The sequence below is a fragment of the Cydia amplana genome, chromosome 6 (assembly GCF_948474715.1).
Source record: "Cydia amplana chromosome 6, ilCydAmpl1.1, whole genome shotgun sequence".
Taxonomy (NCBI): domain Eukaryota; kingdom Metazoa; phylum Arthropoda; class Insecta; order Lepidoptera; family Tortricidae; genus Cydia; species Cydia amplana.
In genome coordinates, this window is record NC_086074.1 from 12,699,625 (window position 1) to 12,721,584 (window position 21,960).

The 21,960-nt window shown below is 36.7% G+C and overlaps 2 protein-coding genes across 3 annotated transcripts in view; both read left to right on the forward strand.

The window, feature by feature from the left end:
* The window catches only part of LOC134649152 (transmembrane protein 17-like), a 269,508-nt gene that overhangs the window by 193,685 nt on the left and 53,863 nt on the right, over positions 1-21,960 (forward strand). The gene's annotated exons all lie outside the window — the stretch shown is intronic.
* Positions 10,098-21,038, forward strand: LOC134648903 (troponin C-like). 2 transcript variants are annotated; one of them, XM_063503497.1, is made up of 6 exons: positions 10,098-10,227; positions 11,732-11,762; positions 16,996-17,139; positions 18,294-18,413; positions 19,834-19,965; positions 20,753-21,038. In XM_063503497.1, exons 1-6 carry the CDS (start codon positions 10,204-10,206, stop codon positions 20,779-20,781), a joined length of 480 nt encoding a protein of 159 aa, XP_063359567.1. In that variant the 5' UTR covers positions 10,098-10,203; the 3' UTR covers positions 20,782-21,038. The 2 variants fall into 2 exon arrangements, with proteins under 2 accessions (XP_063359567.1, XP_063359568.1); XM_063503498.1 differs by lacking the exons at positions 10,098-10,227; positions 11,732-11,762 and adding an exon at positions 16,752-16,907.

Genomic DNA, 21,960 nt, shown 5'->3' on the forward strand with positions numbered 1-21,960 from the left:
AAAAAACAACGGGTTGCACTCCGGGAGTGCCGGCAGAAGTGAAAACTCAATGACTAGTCCAAAATGTCTGCAGCACTACCTATGTATAATTGACCCATCCTCCTTTCTATTGAAAAACTTTAGTTCCGGAATTGCTGGTCAGTGAGCTTAAATTTGTAGCGTTAATTATTTAAAATTCGAATAGAAATTGGAAAGTTACCTTGCAGACCTCGCATCTAAATATATTTGGTCATGATATTTTGAGTTTTATTCACCAGTACTAGAGTTCACTTTTATTAGCGATTTCACCAAGATGTAGCTTTATTGAATTGTACGTCGAGTATTTGAGTGATATAAAGTTAGAATGTAACTGTGAGATCCTCGTATTTCAGCCCGTACAAGATTAGAACATTGAGCTTTATTGCTTAATATAAAATATATTTTCGCCGCGCGGTAGAAAGAGAAGGTTACGTCTTACGTCTTACGCCTTACGCTCTCGCGAGTTTAACATTTTTCCCCATCACAAAAAGTGCACAGCACCGCTAAAGAAGTTTTCACTTCAAAAACTCTGCAACTGGTATAGAAATCACTAAATCAGGTAAATCATAAAGTTAAAAACAAAACACAAAAATAAACCAAACATAAATTCAGAAGCACCTATTTTTTTAGATCTGTTAAAAATATAATGTCATAAATAGTTTTATGACTCCCATATTTTCTGTTGACAAACTGAGTATAAAAATAATCTCTCTCTAAAGAAAAAATACTTCACAAAACAGTATGCCAATATTTTATAGTCCTCATCAACAGTTCACTAAATGAGACTGCGCACTATAAAAATGCACGCAAAAAAATAAAATGCGCTGTATAAAAATACCCAAATACTGAGGTGATCTCATACCTATCTTTAACTGTATGTTTTTCCTACAAGTACCAAGTGTTTCTCTAGCCCCATGCTTAACCTTATAAAAACTACAAAGTTAGCCCCCTCTTAATAAATAACCAAATTACTAGTCTCCATTCAAGTATGTGTGTAGGTAGGTACGAGTACATAGGTATTATTAGTATTAAAAGCATTTGATTTTAAGAAAAGGAAATAAATCATACTCAATACTCGATTTAACATAATTACCTTTTATTTCACAAAACTGAGAATAACAAGTACCTATATTTTATTACAAAATACGATAACAGAGTTACCTTGTGAATTCGTTGTACACCAAACAAGAAGTGAGCTCCCTCAGAATGACTGGCTGTATTTATATCCCGGTGACCGATAAAAAAATATTAAAGGAAGGTAGCATCACATTGCTTCGTTCAGATCTACCCGTATTTTATTTTAATCAAAATATTAAATAAAACGAAGGTAAAATTAACTAAATTTGTTCACACCCACCCATAATTGGTTTATTATTATAAATAAACTCCAAACGAAGCTTACAGTCGGCCATTCTGAAAAAACGAAGTCCTCTCGTTATAGCATTATTACAATATATAAAACCTATTAATCAACTCCGTTAATCAACAAATAAATTAATATTTGTATCTAGACCTTCAGAAACACTAATACATACATTATATCTGATACCTACATACATTTACACAAAAAAATAATAATTGAAAAGTAAAATAAATATATATATAATTTCATTTTTTTTCTAATTCGTTCGGCCATCTTACAAAAGTAATTGTTCCGTCAATTACAATCAATAACAAACAATTAACAATCATTAGGACAGACCTTTAGGTAAAATCGTAAGTTACAGTCGTACATATTCAAAAGACATCTAATACTTAAAAGTCAGCCCTATAATGATCAGCACAAATATAATATTTTTCACAAGTCTCTTTCACTTACAATATTATAACAATTTCGTAGTATACGAGTTTTATGTCAAATACCTATTACACTTGACCATTAGAGTACTTGTGGGAAGTATATATAACCATTAAATCAAATTAAAATATAACCTACAGCTACATAACTTAAAAGCCTTTCATTGGCTATTTACAAAGTAATGAATTGAGCACACTCCCAATTGTCTTACGACTCATTTGTGTGTCAATTCATGCTTTCATCATCTTGGATTGAACACACTCAAAATTGTCCTTAAGACTCCTTTGTGTGCCAATTCAAGAGGTCCACATATCAAACTGATCACACTCCAAAATGTCTTACGACTCATATGTGTGTCAATTCGAAATCAAAATCCTGTCAATTACACAAAAATTCATTATATTGTCATCATCATATCACTTCGTCGTCATAATCAACATCAGAATCATCATATGTATAACTCCTATTCATTCCAAATTATCCTCGCCCTGTGGTTCATCTACAATGTTATCTCCTGCTTCCCTTATGTCTAGATCACTATTACCGCTCTCGCTATCTGAATCAATAACATCCTGCGTAAATGTTAACCATGGGTGTATTTTATCAACCGCAATAACTGCTTCATACTTTCGGTTTCGCTTTCGGGTTATTGGCGTGTCTTCAACTAAATATCTATCCATCTCTAACACTTTTGCTATTTTATAAGGTCCTTGTAATTTAGGTAGAAGTTTTTTTGATTTGCCGCTATTACTACTAATGTCTCTTTCTATTCTAACAAGATCCCCTACCTCATATTTTTTTGCTATTTTTCTAACCCTATCAAATCTTTCCTTATTCCTTTGTTGCTCCTCGTGAATTTTCATGTTAACCTCGCACCGCACGTCATCTATTGGGCGTTGGCTTGAATTCTCTTGATCAATTAATGAAGCTACTAATCCATCACCCTTTGTTCTCAGTCTAGTTCCAAAAAGTACCTCAGCCGGACTTTTGCCTATTGCCTTATTTAATGTGGTATTAAGTCCTAGCTGTATTTCTTCTAGATGCTTATCCCATTCATTCTCGTTATGATCGTGGTTCTTGACCGAGAGCGACGCCAATATGGTTCGGTTGTACCTCTCCACTTGACCGTTCGCTCTCGGTGTAGCCACTGCATTTAAAACATGTCTAATACCTAACGCTGATACGAACTGCTTGAAACCTTTGCTTGTGAATGAAGTTCCCCTGTCACTAATCAAACGGCTAGGTATACCAAAATAGCTCATAAAATGATTAAGAACCTTTATGGTCGTTCGCGTTTTGGTATTTCTTACCGCATATAAACATGAATATTTAGTATAAGCATCTACCAAAACTAAGAGATAAGCGTTTTTCGACTTGCTCTTAATAAATGGCCCTAGGTGATCTAAGTGTACCGTGTGAAAGGGCTGATCTACTTTTGGTATTGGGTGAAGCATTCCCTGTCGCTTGCCTGCTGGGGTTTTGTAATAAGAGCACTCTAGACATGACTGTACATACTTTTTGACGAACTTGTTCATTTTGGGAAACCAGTATAGAGCTTTTATCTTATCTAGAGTCTTTTCAACTCCAAAATGACCAAGTTCGTCATGATTTTTCTTAAGTAATTGCCACCTAACCCCTTTAGGTACTAACCATTTTAATTGACCGTCTATGACTCTATACACCTTTCCATTTTTAATTTGATAATTTTTATGGATGTCTACAACTTTGGGAGATTCAGGGTCTTCTAAAGTGCGCTTAATTCGCTTAACTTCCTCGTCAGTTCCTTGTATTGTGGTTAACCAATCTTCAGTCTCTACTAATAGTACATCGAACACAGGCTCGGGCTCTTCTAACATTGGAACAGCATTGCGACTTAATGCGTCAACATGACTCATGCGATTCCCTGGCCTGTATTCAATGCTACAATCGTATTCCTGCAACTGTAACCACCATCTGCTAATACGAGGTATCATATCTCTCTTTGATAAGGTAGTGCGCAATGCACTACAGTCCGTTACTATGGTAAATTGTATACCTAACACATACACTCTAAACCTATTCAAACATGCGATCACCGCCAGGGTCTCTAATTCGAAAGAATGATATTTCTGTTCTTCCGGGGTTGTTTGTCTACTATAATACGACACTGCACGCCATCTACCTTGGTCGTCCTGTTGCAACAATATCCCAGCGATGCCGCTCTTACAAGCATCAGTATGAATTTGAGTGATAGCCTTAGGATTGTAAAGAGCAAGAATAGGTCTTTTAATTAGTTCTGTTTTTAGTGAATTAAACGCATTTTCTTGCTCCTTACCCCACTCCCATTTGACATCTTTTTTTAATAAACTAGTTAAGGGGTTGGCAATTATAGCAAAGTTCTTAACGAAACGACGGAAAAAGCTCGCCAAGCCTATAAATTGTCGAATTTCATGTTGATTTACTGGTCGCTTGAAATTCTGTACAGCATCAGTTTTACTTAATCCTGGCCTTACACCTTCTTTGTTTATCTCAAATCCTAAGTAATCGATAGTCCTACAGAAGAACTTACATTTTGATAACTTTAATGTTAGGCCCGCCTCTCTAATCAATTTTAAAACCATTTCCAATCGCTCCATTCCTTGTTCAACGCTATGAGCTGGGATAATTATGTCGTCCATAAATGCAAAAGCTTCTTTATTTTTGAGGTCCTTGAGCATAGTATTTATAGTTTTTTGGAACACAGACGGCGCATTTGCCAACCCGAACGGCATACGCGTAAATTGGTACTGACCGTCAGGGGTGACAAACGAAGTCTTATCCTGCGAGCCTGGAGCGATTGGTATTTGGTAATACCCTGATGCAAGATCGAGGGTAATAAAATAATCATATCCCCCTAACTGATCTATCTGGTCTTCTATTCTTGGCAAAGGGTAGTGTTCTTTAATGGTTTTTGAATTTAAGGCCCTATAATCTACACAAAGTCGCTGGTCACCTGTTTTTTTTTGTACTAATAATATAGGACTAGCATAAGATGAAGTGGATTCAGTTATGATGCCACAATCCAACATTTCCTTAATCATTTGTTTTACTTTGTCTCTTTCTGAATATGCTAACCTATAAGGTCTATAAACCACTGGAGTATTATCTTTAAGCGTAATTGTCATTTCATTTAAATTAGTCAAACCTAAATCCTTCAAACTGAACGAGAAACAATCTTTGTACTTTTGTAATAACAGCTCTAATTTATTGTGATTTTCCAAATTTAATTCTGTCTCCAAACTATCTGTGATGATTTTATTGTCCTCTATATCTATTTTATTAACTTCAGCGCAATTTTTTTCTTCAAAAACACAAGCTCTAGCCAATAACTGCCCTTTACAAAAAACAACCGGTAAAGAGTTTAAATTCACCACCATAACACACCCCTTTCCATTTACCAAAGAATAGAGACCAGGTAAAATACAATATTTATTCGTGCCAATATTTCTTATAGATTCGTGCACATACACCTTGCAAGTAAAATCAGACTCAGCCTCGATAGGTACGATATCCATACTCTGAATAGTTACTTCAGAACTTACATTTAATTTTAATTTAATCTCTTCAATATCTTGTTTCATCGAAGGTTGCAAAATTAATTTCTCATGCGTTTTGATGATTATTAAACCATCTCGCTCCGTAAAAGTATGTCCGAGTAATATAGGATACTTTAACAAATGATCTGGCACTATTAATACTTCAATTGAGGCTTTAATCGACTGTACCTGCAATTGTAAGGTGCATCTACCCATAGATTGTATATGGCCATCGCCAAATCCTTTTAAAAACTGCAAATTATCCGTTGAATGACTTATACCCAATTCTAGAAAATCACTATGCCTTATCAAAGTAGGTTGACACCCTAAATCTACATAGCACATCTTCGGTTTGTCATTAACTAATATAGGAAGAACATACTTCTTGTTTGCTTCTCCGGCAAATTTGACTTCTAACACAGACTGTTCTGCCTGACTATTTTTATTGCTTTCGTTGTTTGTTTTGGCTAACCGCCTGCAATTAATACTCTGATGACCTAATCGTTTGCACACAGTACACGTTATCAAGGGTTTTGGACATTTGAAACTCGGGTGACCAACCTCATTGCAGTTAAAACATTTAATAGTATTAAAACGCGCATTGTCTTTTTGTGGTTCATTCGATTTCTTAATGAGTGGGAAACGCCTATCCTTTGAATCCTCAACTTTTATAGACTTTAGGTATGCTAACAACTCTTCTGGCTCATTAAATTTACCAGCCTGGGCTCCTAATCTAATCCCTTTATCGTCTAACCCGTATATGATACAATCTACAGCTCGTTTGTCTGTTATTCCACATCTGCTAAGTAAATTAATTTTATGATAAAAATATTGCTCAAGTGTTTCATTATGCCTTACTTTTCTGTCCAACATTTCATGTAAGAGTTGCGCGTAATTTTGAACGGTGGGAAATGTTTTTGTTAACTTTTCTTTCCATTCTGGCCAAGTGTAGTTAAGTGAAGTTAAACCTTGGTACCAGACTTTTGCGACACCACCTAATTTAGGCAAGGCATAATGAATCAATTGTGTTTCCGTCCAGTTGTACAAAGTCGAACACTCCTCTACTTTCCTAATCCATGCGTCTATTGTCTGCTCTTTACTGGCCGGATCAAATTCCGGGACCGCGTTGGTATTCATTGAAAAATGATTCTGATGCTGAGATGTAGATGAGGGCAACGATTTCATCAGATCCATGACATCTTGCAAAGTAAATGTATTAACGTTTCTATTTGAACTATGTTTACTACTACCTCGGCAACTCCTAATCCTATCGTCTGTACAAGAACTAGAAGCACTCACGGTTGACCGGCGCTCCCGTCGTCTTTCCCGTCGACTTGCAGACGGCGTGTTGTATCGGCGGCGCTTGGTCCGCTCGCTGCTGCCCGGCGAACGCAATCGCTTCCTCGACGATCGTGAACGCTCACAGGATGAAGGTGACCGCTCCCTTAGCGCCCGAGAGCGCTTTAACGGTGTCCGTGAACGCTTTCTAAGCGTCCGTGACCGCTCCCTTGGCGACCGCGAACGCGGCCTCGATGGCCGCTTGCCTCGCGGCCGTGACCGGGTCCTGCTGCGCCGTTCACGCCATTGCCGCTTGACGTGTCGCCCTCGTTCTGGTAGCTCCTCACGGCGCCGTGCTGTCACGCCCAGGATCACTGAGCCCTCACTCATATCTTCCTCGGCATGTTCCTCCGACATAATCCTGGAAGTTTCAACCAAATCATCCATTAGCTAAAAATAACCTTACACTTTTTATATTATTTTGGTGCCTTATTGAATTTATCAGTTAAAGCCATTACTTTAAAAAAATAATAGATTAGTCTAATAAACTACATTGAAACTCTGACCGAAAGGTATGTGGGCTTGTAAATCCCCATTTCTGAACTAAAAGCATTTGATTTTAAGAAAAGGAAATAAATCATACTCAATACTCGATTTAACATAATTACCTTTTATTTCACAAAACTGAGAATAACAAGTACCTATATTTTATTACAAAATACGATAACAGAGTTACCTTGTGAATTCGTTGTACACCAAACAAGAAGTGAGCTCCCTCAGAATGACTGGCTGTATTTATATCCCGGTGACCGATAAAAAAATATTAAAGGAAGGTAGCATCACATTGCTTCGTTCAGATCTACCCGTATTTTATTTTAATCAAAATATTAAATAAAACGAAGGTAAAATTAACTAAATTTGTTCACACCCACCCATAATTGGTTTATTATTATAAATAAACTCCAAACGAAGCTTACAGTATGATGTAGGAAAATGTTTCATGTTTACCTACGTATTTTTTTTAGAAGTTGTATATAAATATAACATCTCAGAATTATTCTCGGTGAATCTTATTAATCGCATTAGCCAACATATTTAGGTTTACATACACGAGTAGCGGCATATAAATAGTTTACTGTCATACTATGTCAAGAAAATGAACTAGGTAGGTTGTAGAAATAGGTTAAACATTAGGGTATCTCAATACAATATTTCGCGTCGCCTTTTTCATCGTACAACACAAATAGTCAGTCAGTAAGTATTTTGTCTAAAAGTCTTCTTGAAATTGATTTTGGCTCAAGTCATCTCGGGTATGGGTATATTTGGTATAAATGCATTCAGTAGGTATGATACAGGAAACTACTAAAATAAATTTTTTTTACCGGCGAATGCGACATGTAGGAGGTAGCCGGACGGCCCGACGAAATATGAAAACATTTTCGCCCAAGCTAAAACTTCGCTTGCCTCGCGTCGTAAGCGCCATCGACAATAAGCTCCCTTTTCATAGATAATGCCCCATATACCTATTAACTTCCATCTTTCTATCATTTGTTTATCGAAACCTTAAAATTCACTCACATTGAGTAGACTCAAAGGGCAGCTAGAAACGATCCCTTGGGATGACTTCGCTTAGACTTCAATTCCTGTCGAACAGAATAGCAAATCAAGTAACATAAAGCTCGATTCAGATTAAACAATTTGTTACGATTTTGACCGTGTCTTGACGATCGCTCACACGAATTCGTGCATGCGTGCGTGAGGTGCGCGCCAATCGTCTCGGTGCGCGTCGATCGTCAAGGTCGTGTCAAAACCAGTTCAAAGTCATATAACAAATGGTTAAATTAGATTATATATATACCTCCTGTTTTATGTACAATAAAATAGGAGGCAAAAAGTACTACACAACTTTTGCAAACCCAACAGTATAAGGGTAACTAGGTACTTTACATTATCTCTATTGGCAAGGCGCGAAGTCGGCGGAGGGGGAAGTGGCGCTGATCGTCACAAACACAGGTAATCTTATGGAATGTCCGACATTAGTACTAGCGGCAGCCGCTTAAACTCATTTTACTCCATAAGATTTAACGTAGAAAGTCCGACAAAATGAGGGCAGCACCAGTCGTGCACCTAGCGAATAGTGTGGGAGTTAAATGATAGATTTTTTTAAGTATTTCGTGTGTCGAAACGATTTTTCCAATCAGAAATCCATTAGCAATTTTAGCTTTGAAGTAAAAATTTTCAATATAGAAAAGCCAAGCATACCTACTAACTATAGTCAGGCGTGGCTCAGTCCGCGATTTCGTCGCTTTGCTACAGGTAGCTAAAAGTACATCCGTTCGACCCCAATTTTGGGGAAAGCCATAAGCCGCGCATGGCGCTGTCGCCACCTAGCGGCCATATCTGTGCTGATCGTAACAGAAGCGTTTTGTTAGAGAGTAAGTCTTCTGTACCTAGTACTATTATTTATTCTGTGCTATAGTTACGGAACCCTACTGAGCGTAGCCCGACCCCGATGATAATCCTCTTGACTTTTTTTTAATTTTGTGGGATTATGTAGACTTGTCGGATCGAATTTCCTTGATATATTAATTTCAAAAGACTAAGATTTCATCCATTCGAATTGAATTTTCCACGATATTTTTTTAAACATCAAACAGTAAATAGAAAACGTGATGATTTATCATTTTGTTCCGTCACTATTTATCATGACTTGATAATAAGACACGACCGACATATCTAAAATTCTAAACACCTCAGTGTGTCATAGTTCGCAGATGACAATATAAAACATAGTTATGTACCTATATAAATTTTCCTTGCTGAACTTAACTTCACAAAGGTACAGTCAGTACCTACGTACTCGTACTATTTTGTGTTTTGTACCTATTTATTTTAATCTACATGCTCAAGGTATTATATTCGACTGATCTACTGTATCATAAATACAAAAATGTAATATGATTGAAACATCCCCGGCCTAATCTCATATAAAATGAAATCGATGAAGTTGACGGCTATGCAAAACTTGCTTTTCATGTTGCCTAATGCCTATCATAATCCAAAGTGTAAAAATGTATTCTATTACATTTTTTCTCAATTCTTAACCACCCAAGAGAGAGATATTCCTTGTTCATACACGTTACTGATAAAATAAAATAATCATATTTTACAAAATTCACTTCATATGACCCCCACACTATATTGTTTCAAAAAACGACTTCACGATTACAGCCAGTTGCACGCATAATGACCCAGCGGGCGGGGTCGCGGTGCGGACGGAAAATTATACCATTTTCTCGAGTACACGCTCCGGTTGTTTACGTTTTTCCTTTCACGTTTCTGACTAAAAATACGTCAGCATCCTGCCGTTTGGGACGCCCGCCATTGGTCGCTCGCGCAGGAAGCCGGAGAGGACCCGCGGAGGGGCCCCGCGCCCCGCTCATGAAAAGCCACACAAACTTGCGGGGCAGCAGAAATAACCCTGAACGCTGGAAGCTGCGGAACCGCGGTCAGTCGTGTTGTGCGTCTCAAAGTGGTAACAAGTGATCTGCAAACATGGGTCTGGACACAGAAAACTGGGTAGGTGTTTTCTGTGTTTAACAAATCAAGTTTAAAAAAAACACAAATTACTTATAAACTCATTAGGTGTTCTCCGTTTACTCAAACGTTGCATTAATTTGTATACTGGAAAGTGTAAATTAATCGTCTTGGATCTTGTGGATGCGCATGAGTGGTAGCTAACAGGAGCTGTCACTCGCCCTGTAAGCGTGACGTATGTGGACGAAAGTGCGGCGATGACATGAGACACCTGCTGAAGTGACGGCTGAAACATTGTTTCACCAGCTTTCTTGTTTTCTTCACATACTCTGGCTTGTATTGGAGAATTTTTACCGTTTGATGCTTGTCCTACTTTTTTCATAGTAGGTAGTCCTTATTTTAATGTATTCCATTTAAAACTTAATTATAATTTTACCATTTATACTTGTGATATACTCCAATAAATAGTATATCAGTTACATGAACATAATTTACAAACATAAAAACCCACACACAACACATTCACTACTTTTATAACGTTTTGACGTCATTATAATTCGTTCATATATCAAATTCAAAGAAAAAATAAACAAAGATTTCGCGACTTGATCATCTATTTTTGTTCCAATAACACATAAAATAATTTTATTGCCCTTTGCATTTGGAACGGGCTGCCATATTAGTCACATAGCAACCAACCTGATGATGGATTGATGTAAATTGTTGTTATACCTAACGTAATTCTAACCTACCTTTTACCTAACCTAAGGTTTTTTCTCATTTTATGATATTAAATTCAGTGCCTCCCATTGCCAGCCATTTGAAACTGAACTAGATCTAGATAGTATCAAGAAATATCCATTGAGTGCAACATGCACCCCACATACGTAGGTAGGTACGGTGTGAGACCACTAACCGTACGGTGATAAACACACCGTTAGACCAGACCGAGTGCAAACACCGGTTTGAAAATGATCATTAGTCATAACATAACTAGACATGCAACTATGTACCTGGTCTACTTTATTCACTAGTTCAGCCTGGCGTGTGAGTACCTATAGGTACCTATGGTGCAACGATCTAAATTATGGCCAACTTATCAAAATAGTAATGATTAGACATTACCTAGTGTTATCAATTACCGCTAGAAGTAACTATATGATATAAGACCCAAAATATGTTTTTTTAATTATGTGTGAACTTTCTTAGGTTCATACAAAACAAATATTTACGTTTTTCTTTATACTTCACTTGTATAGAATACCTTGAAGTTGAGACATTCATTTCACTATTGGGACCTATACTTAGGTAGACCTAATCAACATACCCTTACAACCTATGCGTTACGAGTACCTAGGTAAAGCCATTCTTCCTGCAATAAAATATACTACGGCTGATCGCCTTGCTCATCTTGCTTGAACCAGTTATTGAAAAATAATAGGAAAGTACTAATAGCGGACATTATTATCTAATTTAAATCTTTTCTAAAAAAAACTTTTGCAATGAATATTATATATGTGTAATGAATATTATATTTATATTACAGGCGGACGAGCTCCCTCCGGAACAGATTGCCGGTAAGTAACAAAATAATTTTACATACTTATGAACGTTGAGAGTGGAAACACCTGAAGTTTACTTTATGAGTAGGTAACATAAAACTGTGATGCTAAAAATATTTTTTAAATCATATTTTGTCCAGCCAATGTTCCATAACATAGGTTTACAAGGGAACTCTAAATACCAAAAATAATGGAGCAATACCTATAATGTTGGCGACACATGTAGAATAGGTGAATGAGTCGCTTACTTGTTTAATTACAATACTAAGACCTATTTTCATGCTCAAACAACACGATTTATGCTCATGCACAATAATAAAACCCGACTGCATCTCGGTCCCAAGGTGATTTAAAACGGCGTATTCCTTCATTTTATAACTAAGAATTATGGAACTATAAACACAGTCTTATTTTCATACAAAGCGTGTAGTTGTTGATGAAAACTGCAAACACATCTGGAATTGCAGCTAGTTTCGATAAAAAAATCTAAAAACTTTCACCTTCTTTTTTTACTTTATAATTGTTTCTTAAGTGTATGTTTCAAAATAATATCCGGGCTTAATGAACCATCTCGAAATAACCATCCATTCAGCTTGTAAGACGTGACCTGATAAATTTATTTCAACTATTTTTAAACAGATACAGAGTGAAACAGAGACTTTTAAGATCAATAAACTACGATTTGGGGTCGACTTAAATAGTTTTTACGTAAGTCTAGTTTTTTTAAGCATATCTATAGCCAAATATTTTGTGTGGGTAGGTATTATTTCAACTCAATAAGTACTCTTAGAAAGATACAGCTAGGCACACCTAACACGTCATTGAAAAAAGTAAAAAACTACAGTATGTGTAGGCACTTACCTATGCCAAATATTGATCTTCTTGTAAAACGATATCGTATCTAGTTAGATAGGTTTTAGCAAAGCTTACGTGTTATATACCTACTTACTTATATATAATATATATATGTATATATGTATCTAATTATTTATCCCAGATGGGTTCATTTTATAGGTCGTTATGTTAACAAGTCAGAATTTCATTTATGAATTTAAAAAATCATGGCAATTTCGTTATGGACATTAAAATATAAAAGTAAATCCTAATTAGCTGAATCAATAATAATTATTATTAAATTTAATCAATTTCAAGTCTGAATGCCGTAGTATCAAATGATAATAAATAGAAGTTTGTTTGGGCGGGCGGCATGGCGACACGATTGGAGCAAGGCCAATTCACTCGAGAATTGGATTCATCGTATCGTCATTGTTTAATCTAACTTGTGGTTTTAATTACAAAAAAAAAACTGAACTTTTTAGGAAACTAGTGTTTGCCATTAGTTATTAAAACCTCCTGAGACCCAGGAGCATTTGTTTTGTTTTTGAGTTTGGAACCCTTAGTTACTTAATGAAAGTTCAAAATATTTTTTGGAATATATACAAAAATTTGTACACGGGGTCTTAGGAGGATAAGTCTGCCATTTGTACAGCTGCTCGGTCATTTCCAAAACAATGGCAAGAGTTAATTACCATTTGGCCACCTCAGAGACTTGTGTTATGTTATCAGTACGTAAAATATTTACAATTGATAGTCAAACCACAAACCCGCACTACTAATTAAGTAGGTACCTACGGAATCCAGTGCATGACACTGCAACAATAGTTGGCTAACACGCTAGGGCTAATTATAATATAGTTAATATTTAGCATTTCATGCAGTACAAAATTTCTGCCCCACCACACTCAAAGGCCATAAAGTGACAATGGAGAATCAGTTGAATTATATTGCACTAGAATACGGTAAACAATTATGTCAGGTTTAAACTGCGTGTGAAATGAAACAACGCGCCAAAAGTATCTGCCATGCACCCTGGAATACTTTCAGATTTCCACAGTTCGCGTTCAAAAGTATTTTTGAAGTGAAAACTTCTTTAGCGGCGCTGTGCACTTTTTGAGGTGGGGAAAAAATGTTAAACTCGAGACAACGTAATACGATCACGTGACCGTAAGATTTAGATGGCCTCTCATTTAGATGGCATTTAAATCAATAAAGAAAAACTCAATGACATTACATAAAAAACTGTTACATGTAATGTCATTGAGTTTTTCTTTATTGATTTAGATGCCATCTAGTGAGTTTCTCTCTAACTGGTATTAATATAACACGAGTACTAACAATGATGTGCTTAGGGGTTTGAAGTAATTAACGCTAACGCTAGATGGCGTTAACCTCAATTATACATAGTGCATTTTGCACTAGTCATTGAGTTTTCACTTCTGCCGGCACTCCCTGAGTGCAACCCGTTGTTTTTTTGTTACACATCTACTTTTGACGCTTAGCCTGATACGCTACTTTTGATGTTGACTGTACTCTCGTTGTTTACTTAAAATAAACTACACACAGCCATTGTTTTATGTTCGCTACGGCTCTATTTCTGTTCCTAATCGCAAACGATTATAACCGTCCCATATCGAGATTGAGAACATGCACAATTGATCCAATTGAGACTTCTAGATAGCTGATTGACATTCGTTTATCGGTTTATAAATAAAACAAACACATAGGGGCCGATTTGACCCGCGACAGTGATAGCAGTGACATAGCTATAACTGTCTATCTACAATCTTAAGTTTTTGCATAAATCTATTCAAACGTCAAACAGTATTTACACATAACGTTCCTATTATCCGGCCTCCTCTCCTGAGGATACACTGTGGTGACATTTTTTCATTAAGCTGTCAATATATTCACATAGTCAACGTATACCTATCTTTGAAATTGCAAGTGGCCATACATCAGTGGCCATGTCTGAGAAAGATACTTTATTTTAAAACACGATGTGCTAGGGTGTTAGCTTATTATCCGGTATGCCGTGCGCTTGTATGAAAATAGTATAAAACATAAATTAGTTTACATTGAGTTGTAGGTAAGTGTAACCACGTGTAAGTTCATACGCCATAGGTGAAAATAGATTTTTCACCTGATTGATTCATTCATACGCGGTTCATTTATTTTCCACTACTTAATACGTTGTAAGTGACTGTCAGTTTACAGATATTTGCCAAATGGCACAAATCATGCAGGTCTGCCACTAAATATTAAATATGAATGTAAGCCAAACACACAAATCGCTGTTCAATTACAAGTCATGCTCTTATTCGCTGAGTCACCCCCACAAATATAATTTGCACTTGTAAACAAATAGCCAGAAAGAGAACTTTTTAATAGATAGATAGATTTTTTATGGTTATAAGTTATCATCTATTTGCTATTTTACAAAGAAAAGATTTGTGTTTGAGTAGCTTGAAGAGGTTATTACAAAACCTTTTTTTAATTTATAAAATGTTGATGAAAATATTGCTGACGGTAAGCGGTCAGCGTAACCTGTGGAAGATTGCGGATTAGATCGCGGTTGTCAGTATGAAAGTCTTGTTTAAATTAAAAAGAAACTCACCAACAAGTTTGTAAGACCATTAATAATAAACTTCTGACAACTTAACAGGCAAATACGAGCCAAGAAAAACAAAGTTGCATTTATATTCTCATTAATTATGTGAATCTTACACAGTTAATTTGCAACTGTAATAGGTCCATAATTATTGTTTACCAACTGGCTTCAAAATTCTAAAATTAAAATGATGTCAAGTAAATAAAAGAGATGGGAAAGATTTATAATTCAGGAAGCTTTCAAGCCAACTAATTAATTAAAAGCAGACACAATAGTGTAAGAGCTCGGACTAGTTTCGAAACCGAAGTTTTCACATTCGTGCGTGTCCCGTGCGTGGGTAATTAATAAACAGCTAAAATCTAGGAAAAATAGCAATAAAACTGGATGGGTCTTTGAGACAACTGCCAAGACGTCTTGATGATTAAAATTAACATGCTGGCAGAAATAAAAGTTGTGTTTTGAAAACTTTTTTGTTGCCAAAATATTGTGGGACAGCTGCGCGGTGCTGAAGGGGCGACATTTGTTCCGCGCCGCTTTACTAAGAAATAAAATTATTTCAAGATGCTTATCAGATGGTTCAGACCGCTTTACGGCCTTGACTCCGATTACTCCTGTCGACAAATTGAACACGGTCTTACGTCAGTAATTAGGTGGAGCAGAGGCGGAAACTGTTAAAAGTGCCATTATATGCCCCCGGCAAGGTTTAGTGTTACATCAATACAGATGTTCCTGACGCAAATTCTATGTTTATTTTTGTAACACATCATGCGTTGCGATAAATTATGATACAAGTACGATCAGCGGTTCCAGGTCTTTTGACTCTTTGAATGAGGTCAATCAGGGTAATTGCACCTACAGTAGATTCGAGTTTGATGCACTCCTGTCATATACCCAATCTTTGTATTTCGTAAAGAGTCCATGCATTTTCCTTAATTATGGTTGCTCGACTAACTTTCTATCATATTAGACTAAATTCTTCTGAATCTCCACAACGCAACCAATCCCTATATCATCACCTTAATTCATAACAAATTATGTATTTGATATTATCTCACTTTGTGACATGTATCTTCAATATGTATCATTTATACGTGTACATCTCGAAAACTGATAACTGCGGTCCGTTTATCTATCAAGCTCATCATTAAAATTGTGAAAGTTTATTTCGGTCTTCTGGACTTCATGTTTTTATAAATTAATGACGCACGCTTAAAAACACAGAAAACTACCAAGAAAATTTTATTACTTCATAAAATAATCTAGCGGACGCTTAATCGTCATCGTAATATCGGATGATTTGAACATTAAGAATTTACACTGTGATGTTCTGACGTTAAAGGGGGGACAAATTTTTTCATGATCTACTAAATATGTTATTAGGATACATGTGGACGTTATGGTTTGTTTGTTATTTATTGTCGGCCTACATACGAGCTATACGACCGCGCCGGCGATGCACCACGTTGCTGCACAGAAATAGCTGCATTGCACAACTTATTCGCACTAGGTGCATCTCAGAGCATTGAACTGCTCTCCTAATCCTAACGCACTCCGCTGAACGATCAGTTTGGCTCTTTTTATTGCCAGTGCAACATCGACAACTGCATCTCTCCAAATTGCATTTGTGTAACTTAGGACTGAAAATATTTAAAAGTGGTGTACATTTTAATTCGTTCTCTTTAATATGGCCCATCATAATTTGAATATCGAAGGTACGCAGCCAAAAAGGCTCCTAGATACGTTTAGGAGTTTAGTTACGTAATAAGTTCCTAGTTTTAAAGTTGGTGTTGTTAATTCCAGTCCTTCGCAAGGCCTTCGATGGCTTCGACCACAACCGCTCGGGCAGCATTCCCTGCGACTTCGTCGCTGACATCCTCAGGATGATGGGTCAGCCCTTCAATAAATCCATCCTTGAAGAGCTCATTGAAGAAGTCGACGCTGACAGTAAGTATCGAAATGATATGAAAAAAAAAATAGTCTTGTGTCCACCTGCAGATAGAAGAGAGAATGTATGTGTAAGAGAAGTATAGGCATCTAGACCTACCAAATTATTATTGCAGACGAGGTTTACTTGCCTATTTCATGAATGATTGCTTACCAACCTAAAAAGGCATTTCTTATTTTAATACCTATACAGATAAATTATTTCGTGAAAATATTTAGTTCATTAAATTTTCGCCTTCAAAATCCACGATAGTTTAAATTTTACAGAAATTGTAAAAGCGGCTTTCGAAATTCCAACAAACGCTACCTAATAATTTTAATATGGTAGGTACTTACAATAGGTACATGTTAAATATTTTAATCATGTTTAAACATATTTGGCGATTATTATTTTTAATGTGTAAGCGTTTGGCTACTTTCGTTCTGAAATCGAAAGTATAATAGTCGATTGTATTGCAAATTACGTGATGAGTTGACGACACGTACAGTGTATGTTAATTCAAAGCTCACAAGCGGTTATTTCAGTACAGCCTGCCCACTTTATCTTGCTGGTCTCCATTTTGTTTTGTGAAGTTATAAAAATAGATTGTTCCTTCCTAGATTTTTATATATCTCTCTATCTCTCTTTCTCTGTGTGTATCTCTGTGTAATCTTGATATTGGTGTTTAGAGATATTAATAAAATAATATTGATATCGTGCATAGAATTAAACTTTGTAGATTACTATATAATTAAGTACAACATATAGAACACAGAAGCGGGCGACCAGGATTTTAAACATATTTTACACTCCTGTAGGCCTTAGCACATGATTGGCGCAACAGTATCTCGCCGCGAGATAGACTACCCGTCTTTTTCTAACTGTATTCATTAAAGAGGGACGGGTAGTCTATCTCGCGGCGAGATACTGTTGCGCCAATCATGTGCTAGACCGGCTGCATACAATGATTAACTGTTAATTATTATATTATACATACACATTTTCATAGAAAAGGAGGACCTACCCGTTGGGGTCAATCAGAACATTAGGAGAAAAGTGTAACTAATTGGTGTGTATGATAATATTACCTACGTCAGGATAATATGTCAGGGTACAGAAGATAAGCAATATTAAGTGATGACATCCTTACATCATAAATATCTGTTACTTCCAGAGTCTGGTCGCCTCGAGTTCGGTGAATTCGTAACCTTAGCCGCCAAGTTCATCGTAGAAGAGGACGCCGAAGCCATGCAGAAAGAGCTGAGGGAGGCGTTCAGATTGTACGACAAGGAAGGTGGGTTACCTTATCCTACTGGTAGATAAAGTGTAACATATGTTTTAAGTAGGTAGTGAATACTTACGTACCGGTAATACATGTTAAATCAAGGGTCAGCAAACTTTTAAGAAGATAAACTAATCGCTGTAGAAATCACCAGTTTAAGGGCTATCACAGAGCCGCATACATTGATTTTAGTAGTCTAAGAACTCTTAAAATGTTATTTTTTGGGCGGCTTGCGATATGTTCGGATACGATACGACGTTCAAACCTTCAAGAAAAGCGCGGACTCCCATATTAAAATGGGCAACGAGCTTGTAATCCCTCTGGTGTTGCGGGTGTCCATGGGCGGCGGTAATTGCTTACCATCAGGCTATTCGTCTGCTCGTTTGCATCCTATATCATTAAAATAAACCTGCGGCTCGCAAGCCGCGGTTTGCCGAACCCTCTGTTAAGTTGTAGTACCTACGTCTTGTCTTACACAAATACACATCGCTAAACACATGCATATCCTGTACGGATATGATGGTCGTTCTTGTCTACGTGACAGCGTGATAAAACGGTGTCCGTCACTTTCTTTCCCACGGTGTTAAACAGTGACAGTTATTTTATCACGTGGATAAAGATGGATAAAGCTATCCATAATAGGCTGGCTGAAAGACCCTTTAAGGTAATATCAACGATGACCGGCGATTTAGTCGAGATCACAGGGTGTTGGAGAAGGAAGCTTTCAACCCGCGCCGGGTGGATTGCGTAAACCATTTCCCCTCTTTAAAAAAAAAGAATAAAAAAAAGGAAGCTTTCAACTGCTTATTATGGAGATCCTTGGGGTACGCCTGTTTTCAACAAAGAACTTTTTGTAATTGTGAAGTACACGACCGGGTTTATGGTTTTTTGTGGTGTACCTAACCTTTTAAGATAATATAATGAGCATTTTGTGAGACATTCATCATGTTGTAATTAAAATAAAGTATACGAGGGAAGAGTTAATGGGGTAGTTATATCTCCTATAAAATCTGATAAATCGTTGGTACCTTAAACATTCAACACTCTATACAAACTAGGTACAGTAGGTACGGCTAATTTAGAATACTTTAAATAAAACAAAAGCGAACAGAAATAGGTGTGACAGGAATGAAGGCAGCTGAAATATTCGTTGTTGGTTGCCCCTGCTGAAAACCAGCGCTATGATATATATATATTTTTTTGTTAGCCTGGTTTAGTGTCCCACTGCTGGGCAAAGGCCTCCCCTCCTTTCCTCCACTCAACCCTGTCGTTTGTATTTTCCCGCCTATAAAATGCGTCTAAGTCGTCCCACCATCTTTCGCGCTATGATAAATATCAGGGGATATCTTACACAGATTAACCTAGCCCCAAACTAAGCAAAGCTTCTACTATGAATACTATGATATATAAATTTGTAATTGTTTGTTTGTAGGCAACGGTTACATTCCCACGTCGAGCTTGAAGGAGATCCTCCGCGAGCTGGACGACGCGCTGTCCGAGGAGGAGCTCGAGGGACTCATCCAGGAGATCGACACTGACGGCAGCGGCACCGTAGACTTCGATGGTAAGTCAGAATGACTACAAAATTCACTTTGCAAGCTAAGGGTAACATTCCATTTCTGACCGCAGCTGCACTACTGGTACTGAACGCGTCGCTGTTACTGTCAATTTCCATAGTAAAATGAACAGTAGTGCAGCTGCAGTTGGAAATAGACAGTCACCTTAAATCTTAAATGTGTCTGGGGTCACAGCCTGGGGTCACCTTTAGCAAACATCCGTGTACTGTGCCGGGAGCTTGACTTATCATGTCACATGCTTCCAGACTTTGTTAAAAACTAGCGACCCGCCCCGGCACGGGTTAGCAAATTATACACCTGAACCTTCCTCAAAATTGGTATCGTCTTGGGTCGTCCCATTCGTTTTTCGTCAAGTTCTTAAAATTAGTCCTATTCTGCTTTCGTCACCCATCCTACATTCGTCACAATCGTCGGTGGCTTTCAATGTAGAATGAGTGACGAAAGCAGAATAGGACTAATTTAAGAACATGACGAAAAACGAATGGGACGACCCAAGACGATACCTCAAAATTCACTATTGATAGGTAAAAATCGCATGAAAATCCGTTTTGTACTTTTGAGTTTATTGCGAACATACAGACAGACGCGGCGGGGGACTTTGTTTTATAAGGTGTAGTGATTCGAAGCACCCCATAAGCGAACATCTGCCTTCAAATATGTTGTATTATGATGGATGTCAATGTCAAAGTTTAATAAGTTACCAGACGCACTGAATTAGTACTGTAGTTGAAAGCGAAAACTCTGTCTCAAGTTAATTTATTTTGTTTGTTTTAGAATTCATGGAAATGATGACCGGAGAATAAACAGCTGCTCTCTTCTTTATAAACTTTTGATTTAATATAAGAAATCTCTCTACATCTTTATTTCGGTCCTTCAACCTTTCGAATCTTAAGACATTGGACAAGAGGACTATAACAGGAACAAAATGGAAGTATACACCTAAACTTCATTGGTTAACAAGAAAGTATTATGTGTGTATTGTACAACATAAACTTGTAATATTTGATGTGTGTGACTGCGCTATGTTTATATACTTATTAATAAATCTTTTATTCTATTATCTATTTTTTATTTTGCTCGAATGAGTCATAAGATGCTGATGGTTTATATCGTGTCACTGCTAATATGTATTACACGAAATGTTTCAAAATACTCTAAAAATATCATTTGAGTTGAGGAGTATTTATTATAATTCGCGTGAAGATTTCTGCTCAAGATAAAAATAATGAATCCCGTGTTTTTAAAGCGGACGCCAAATTGTCCTAGATAATTTTGATGACATCAAATTGAGGAAAGTTGGCTTCTAGCCAGAGAGGGTAATGAATATATTTGAGGTGCTTTATAATATCCACTTTCTAGCAAGCAGGCTCGCAAAGAGTTATATAAATTATTTTTTCTACTCCAGCACTTAAATGTGTCAATTAAATGACTGACAGTAATATCTAAAGCAATGTCATTTGAATGATTTGTCTATAGGCTCATAAGATGACTGCTAGCAGTCATCTTATGAGTATAATACAACTGCTTTATTTTTTTTAAAGATACAACTTCCGATCATCTTGATTGAAAGAGGTATGTTTTCATTTACAATAATAACTGTTTTTTTTTTCTTTTTATTGTTATTTGTTTTGGCTCTATGTTTTGCTGTGTGCATAATAATTCATACAAAGTAACCCATTTTCTTAGTCTCAACTGTTTTGTGTCGGGTGCAGCTGTCATAGAAAAAGTAATGTATGCAACAGCTCATTGGTTCTTAAAATTCACGGGTCTTTTTTTACAAAACTCGACTACGTCTCGTTTTGTAACTTCGACCCTTGAATTTTAAGAACCCTTATTATATCACTGTTGCATAAACTACTAAATGGAGTCTAATTTCTATTGTAAATAATATAAGTACCTACTCGTATATTACTTTAGATTTACAGATAAACACAGTGACCGATTTTTTTTCATTGATATGCTTTTTTTTTTCGAGAACTGTT

What these genes read in the sequence shown, in the direction of transcription:
- LOC134648903 (XM_063503497.1), top strand. Translation starts at nt 10,204, where the DNA reads ATGGGTCTGGACACAGAAAACTGG. An exon ending in GTCTGGACACAGAAAACTGG is followed by an intron (nt 10,228 to 11,731) that starts GTAGGTGTTTTC and finishes TTTATATTACAG; the next exon opens with GCGGACGAGCTCCCTCCGGA. An exon ending in CAGATTGTACGACAAGGAAG is followed by an intron (nt 18,414 to 19,833) that starts GTGGGTTACCTT and finishes GTTTGTTTGTAG; the next exon opens with GCAACGGTTACATTCCCACG.